This window comes from Phalaenopsis equestris, unplaced genomic scaffold, assembly GCF_001263595.1.
Source record: "Phalaenopsis equestris unplaced genomic scaffold, ASM126359v1 Scaffold000428, whole genome shotgun sequence".
Classification (NCBI taxonomy): domain Eukaryota; kingdom Viridiplantae; phylum Streptophyta; class Magnoliopsida; order Asparagales; family Orchidaceae; genus Phalaenopsis; species Phalaenopsis equestris.
Genome location: NW_018164869.1, coordinates 4,792,516 through 4,799,142, shown reverse-complemented (window position 1 = coordinate 4,799,142; position 6,627 = coordinate 4,792,516). Strand labels below are relative to the sequence as shown.

General features: G+C 38.0%; 1 protein-coding gene across 1 annotated transcript in view; it reads right to left on the bottom strand.

Moving 5' to 3' along the window:
- LOC110027383 (omega-amidase, chloroplastic) overlaps positions 1-6,382 on the bottom strand; it is a 33,475-nt gene extending 27,093 nt beyond the window's left edge. Inside the window, exons 1-5 of the mRNA XM_020728780.1 lie at positions 6,096-6,382; positions 5,887-6,003; positions 2,184-2,408; positions 1,833-1,926; positions 967-1,041 (exon numbers count right to left, since the gene is read on the bottom strand). Of these exons, the coding sequence (XP_020584439.1) occupies positions 967-1,041; positions 1,833-1,926; positions 2,184-2,408; positions 5,887-6,003; positions 6,096-6,338 (754 nt within the window). The 5' untranslated portion in view covers positions 6,339-6,382. The remainder of the gene's footprint in view (positions 1-966; positions 1,042-1,832; positions 1,927-2,183; positions 2,409-5,886; positions 6,004-6,095) is intronic.
- Between the last annotated feature and the right edge of the window lie 245 nt (positions 6,383-6,627).

The following is a 6,627-nucleotide window of genomic DNA, read 5'->3' as shown; positions in this document are numbered from 1 at the left end:
TACGACGTAAACCCTCATATCTTCTAGGCAATTTGAGTGACCCTGTCACGCAAATATAAGCCCTAATTAAATAAAATTGGCAGGATAAAATACTTTAATATTTTCTTCCTAAAATTGGAGTCAAACCATAGGATAGACTGAGAAGTCACTGAGGTTCTCCTCAGGATCTGTGGCCTCCCCTAGTTTCTCTTCATTTGGATTCCTCAACAATGTTCCAGATTTGAATTTTTCCTCTTTCACACCTTCTTCGTCCGATTTCGTTGAAAAGTCTTATCCTTTTGACCTCTTTGAAGACATTATCCCCTGATTTTTATCGAGAGTTTTCTTAGGTGACTTCGATCATTTAAGATGTAATTAACTATAGGGGCTTGCCCTTATAGGGAGCTTTTCCGAACCCAGCTTAAAATAAACCTTATTTAATTCTTCTGTATTAAATAGGGGAACTTGTCGGCAAATAAAACGGTTTCGCAGACCAAACGGATGTCATATCTTTCTTAGTTTATTTGATCGAGCCTCACCCTCAAATCTTGTGTTTATCCCTCGGGATAGATACAAGATTTGAGGTTGAGTGCTCTTTCAATTAAACTGTGAAAAATATGAGGTCAGTTTCGATTCCGGCGACCGACAGCTTCTTACGGGCGACCCCCAAACATTAACTTTTCCCCTTTTAAGCGCCGACACTCTTAACCTATGATATCTCAGCAAGCAGAGCTCCAAATTGACTTGCACCATGAAGCATGACAAAATATCACAAACCTTCAAAAAGAATTTTAAAAATTTTTTAAAAAAAAAGCTTTGCATAGTTTAACCACAACTCCGCATTTAGAATGAAAAAAGGAACCTATATCACTTGGGACCATTTCATAAATCTGCATTATATAATTTTTCAGACAAACTCAAAATGCAAACATGCAACAACAAAAATAAAGATAAGCCATCATCATTCATCAAGATGAAGAATCAGACCTCTTGCTGCATACAGCACGGCCAGTTCCTGAAAGCGAATATCATAGCAGATGCCGACCCCAATCCGTCCAACATCTGCTTTCATAAATCAATAATTTACTAATGAAGCGAATCAAAATACTGCATATGTGACATAACAATAAGAGAATTTTTCATAGGTGAGTAGTGTTAATTTTATAAGATGATGGTGAGACCTGCAATGCTCTATGACATTGAATGTTGACCTTTAAAAGAGAAGCATAATAATAAGTTAAGAGTGTTGTGAGATGAGAGTGATTAGGTGGATGAGTGGCTTTACACTTAGAGACAAAATGCGAAATGAATATATCCGTGATAGGGTTGGTGTAGCACCTGCGACGGACAAAATTAGAGAAAGTCTTCTTAGAAGGTTTAGTCACAATAAACATCCACCAACTGATGATCCGATTAGGAGAGTAGATGTTTTAGATTCGACTTGTGTTAAGAAAGGCAGAGGTAGACCAAGGAAGACTTGGGCTTATTGTATAAAAAATAATTTTAATTTAATAGAACTAAGTGATAATATGACACTAAATAGGATGCAATAGAGAAAAAGGATTCATGTAGCCGACCCCACATCATGGGTTAAGTTAACTCTGGCATCAGTACACCTACACAAATAGAATGAAGTTGCAATGCGCTAAAATTACATCCTTGAAATTATGTTTACTATTTAAAGTATCATGCAAATTACATATCATGTTATTATATTTCAATTGTCTTAATAATGCAAAGTTGATAATTGTATACACTTCAATTAACTTAGTATATCAAATTTCAGAAATAGCTGTAATAGAGTTGGATCTATATCAAAATATGGCATTTCATTCAAAAGGGTTACATGAAACCTGTGTCAACAATAGTCGGTTGCTGCCCAGCAGTGAGGGTCTTCGACTCCTTGAAGGTAATTTTCCCGGGAATATCAATGTCGAACAAATGCAGCTGCATTCAAATTGCTATTTCCATTAGGAATGAAATAACGTCTGACATATAGTGTTGCAAAATCACTGAAGTCAAATTATTGTTTTGTTCCAGGTCTACCTACGTAAAATTCCCATTTAAAACATTGTATAACTTTAAAAGCTGCCACTAATACAACGAAAACAAAAATAAGAATTTTAATTGTATAAAATAAGGTAAATAGAAAAGACAATTCTTGCAGGAAGAAAAAACAAAAAAATAAAACTCATCTCCACTACCTTTCTATGTTTGCCCTTGAGACTTCCGTCCGTACCAAAAATGCAGCATGTGTTATATAACTGATCACCATAACGCTCTGGTATTGAACCACCGACAATAGTAATCTTCAAGCTACGAGCAGCTTCGCTGAGCATGGAATATGATGGAGCTGCACCATCACCAGATTCAATATCCTCCGCATATACAGGAAAGCTATCATTTGAGTATGGACTGTTCCATATTTCCTAATACAAAGGATGGCATTAGGTGTGACAAAAAATGCATAAAGAACAACTGTTAACTGATAGGGCATGACGAATTTCATGCCATTAACTTTAAAAAACTTAAATTCATGAAGAGTGAAAACCCTGGGAAAATATCTTATTTTCTCAAACTAAGAATATTTAAGTTATCAACTTAACCGTAAACTTTAGAAAAGCAAGGGAAAAATAGGAAATTGCCTGGCAAAAAAACCATTAACAAAGTCCCCTTCGTAAACGTTTTAAACCTCATAAAGCTTGGTAAATAATATAAAAATGTAAATAGCATCCAAGGTTTCAAAATTTATTGAAACAAAGGTCTATAAGTTAACTCACAAACACGATGGTGTCCATAATTACAAAAATGATGAACTACCAAATCCTCACATTTTAGCTAAACAAGACAGTAAAAAATAATAATTCACAATATCACAAATCTTAATTTCTGGAGAAATCACAAAGCACCTACAAATGACCTTATTGAAGTTCAATCCAGTTCAATTTGATTCCGACAATGCCCAAAGGTACCCAAATCGACTCGATTCATTCCATAAAAAACTCTTAGGGTTCAAGTAAAATATAAGCACTCCAGAACAAAGTCAAACTAAGGGCTGAATGGAACAATGTTGAATCAGACAAATACAGACAAGGCAATATCGCCCTTTCTCACCTGTCCCCACACCTAAGTAAAGAAGAGGCAGCTACAACAAATCACATGGGCTAATGTTGTAACACATCGCATAGACTTGCAGACATGCAAGGAAAGAGGTGGTGGTACTTTGCACTTGTCACAGTTTTAGATGTCACAAAAACCTACTCTGAAGAAATAGCTGCCAATAATGAGCACGCTAGTGGCCTTGATCACCACTAACATGCCTCATTTAGTACAAAATATCTCAAAAGGTTAAATCTTCTAAAAATTATGATGTCACTATGCTCCACATCGTAGCAAGACAAGCTCTGGAAAAAGTTACACTTAAAATGATAAACAATAACTTCAGATTTTTCTCAAATATTAATACTTGCTTCCATCCTAATTGAATTAGGAGGCAAGTAACCTCAAATTTTTTTCTTCAAACCATTGCATGAAATTACAAAAAAAATATCAACATTTTAGTCACAACATCATTGAGATTATAAGAAATCTATCAATTAATGCTAAACGATATCAATTTGAGTATGTTCATTTTGACGCTAAGAAAATAAACAGTTGAGTAAACCGCCTCTAAACAAAAGAGCTATTTGAACCAATCCTAAGCATGAGTGGTTAGAAGGACCAGATTCACAACGTCAACTATCACCAACAAGTCCCTCTTTAGGCCATAATAAATCCTATAACTCAAACATCTTTGAAATGATGTGATCATCATGATGCACCTCTTGCAACATGCTTCTCTCATAAACGTTTCTCTTCAAATAAGGAATCGTTCCTTGATTTTTTCCACGAGCACTGACACTTATAACAGGAAGTGATTAACCTCTTTAGAATCTCATGATCCGACATACGAAATTCTAATCATCGCCCTTTTATGATCACGTTGTTTTTATGGACCATGATCATATTGTTCAATCACTGATCAGAGGTAGAAGCTGAGTAAAGTTATAGTTTTCATCATCCTTGTTTGTGTAAGTCATCTTTGATGTAGGAAAATCAATACCAAAGGTGTAGGAACAGTTACATTTATTGATTAAATATAAGCATCATCCAACCATCATGATATTCCTAATATCACCTAAGCAAAGCCTAAAAGGAGGTCCTTTGGTTATTTCATTTGGGGTGATGCTTTGAAAGATAAATGTAGGAAACCTCAACCGAATTCTACCAAAGAGGAAGCTCTTCACATCTACATGAATTCCGATCAAAGTAAATTTTGATATACAAGAGAGCCTCCACGCATATTGTTGTCCGTTCTAACGCAAACCAAATAAGCTCCTCTGCAATCATTATTTTGTCTATGAGCATATTTCTACAAAAAAAAACTTGTTGAGCCCCTTCATGATAAAAGGTTGGTATTATGGTGGACTGAACAATCCCACTTAGCTTTTGCTACTTCTAACCTCTACAATTGATACCGGAGCTAACCCAAACAATGATAAGAAAACTAAATATTATTGTTGAATTCAAAATAGTGAAATACAATCACACAAATGGAAATAGAAATAGCAACAAACACGATACCAATGCAATTGGGATTGTATCCCAAAAAAGTAGTGGTTGGTGATGATGCGGGATGGAGGGGCGTTAGGTGAGTAGGGTTGATTGGCAGGATAGTGAAAGTTGTTTGTGGTGAGAAAATTGGTTGTAGGAAGAACGGATGGTTGGTGGAGAGTTGGAAGGCTGGCGGGAGGTAGGCCGCAAGGTGACAGGGAGGACAGAAGCAAGTGGGTGTAGGTTAGGCAGCAAAGGTAAGTAGAAGGGACATGGAAGGAGAGCAAAACCGGAAGTGCGGAAGGACAGCGACAAGTAGGCTGGAATGGAAGGGCAGAAAACCAGCCTGTAGGAGGTTGTCCGGCAGCGGCGGCAACAAAGAAGAAAGGCAAGGGGGCAATGGCTTAGGTGGCAGGAGGTTGGTAGGTGGCTGGGAAGGCAGACGGGAGGTATGGGGGCTGCAGGAGATAGCAAAGGTGTCGTCCTTGGGGCAGCAGCGGATGGACGGTTGAGGTTGATGGGAAAGTCGATGATAATCACTACCTGATAGTGAGATACAGCTTAAGCACCACTTGCCCTGGGTTACAGCTTTAGAAGGGAAGACTCGGAGACGTCGACGACTGTCCTCATAAAAAAACACAACCAAAAACAGCCCTAAAACACAAAAACAACATATTTATAGACCTAAGATAAATAGAATTGGAACCCACTCAAAATAAGAGAAAAATCCTTGCCTGGAAGAAACAGCATCTCCCTCCCCTGTCTCGACCGAACTGGTCCAGGGCAAAGGAGTCGCGGCAATTGTCGCCTATGGGCGCTGGACGCCCGCATCAACAGCTCTAAATCATTACAATCTAATGGTTGCTTCAAAAGCAAGCTCTTATGCTAACAATGTTGTGTTGATATTCCTTACTGCTCTGACGAGGACGAAGCTCCGTGCACATTTTTTGTTTATAATAAAAATTTGAAATCGGATATTGGCCTGTGACTTAACCCTTCTGGTTTTGGTTTCTCACATAAAAATCTCTCTTTTATCTGTTACCGTTGTTGGCAATTCCTGAGCGAAGACCAGCACATCCTTCACCGCTATGTAGCAATGTCTCCGGCACACAACAACCTCATAATCATAAAACAGACTAAACAGCATAGGAAAACATAAACCACATAAATCAAACTTATCAATTAAACATCCACAAGACAACGAAAAACAATATACCACTTCAATATAGAGATTCCCATAGGTTGCAATCGATCCAATATCCATACAGAAAAAATAAATAAATCAACAAAACCAAAATGCAAGGCATAGCTCACAGGCAAAAGCACGAGCTGAGCCCCCTTCGAAGCAGCCTCCTCGATCGCTCTGCGAGCATGCGCAATGTTCCTGGCCTTATCCGCCGTCACCGACAACTGGCACAGGGCAATCTTAAACTACAACCAAAACCAGCAGAAGATCACCAACACAGAAAAATATGTTCTAGTTCCGTTTCATTCGATCAAATCAAGAAGAAATTTCGCGTCACCTTCGAAACGGAGGGAACCGGGGGCTGGAGAGCGGCGGGAAACCTAGCCTCTTCAGGCTTGAAAGCAGACGCCATGGGAGAGAGGACAGTAAAGCGACGAGCAGCAGTTGAAGCTGGCGGTGTCCTCGACAGCCAGCTAGGGTTCCTGGGGACACGAAGGGATGGGAGACGGAGTTGAGACGATGGTAGAAGACGGAGAGTACGCGCGGCAGAGGGTGTAAGCACGGTGAGGCCGGTGTTCATTGCCTGAAAGCGACCCGATTCTCATTTTTCCCTATCGAATTCTATATGAGGAGATTAATAATTTGCATACTTTCTTTTCATATTTAAGAAATTAAATTTTCGGACATTTTAAATTCCTTCAATAAATTCAGCTGTAATCTAAAATCTATAAAAAGTAATGCAAAAATTTTATAAATTTATGGGGGCATTTATATGCATATTTATGACATCTAAATATTTTATATCACATTAAAAATATTATTTTTTAACCTATAAAAAGTAATTTTAACTTTTAAAAAGCATTTTTTTT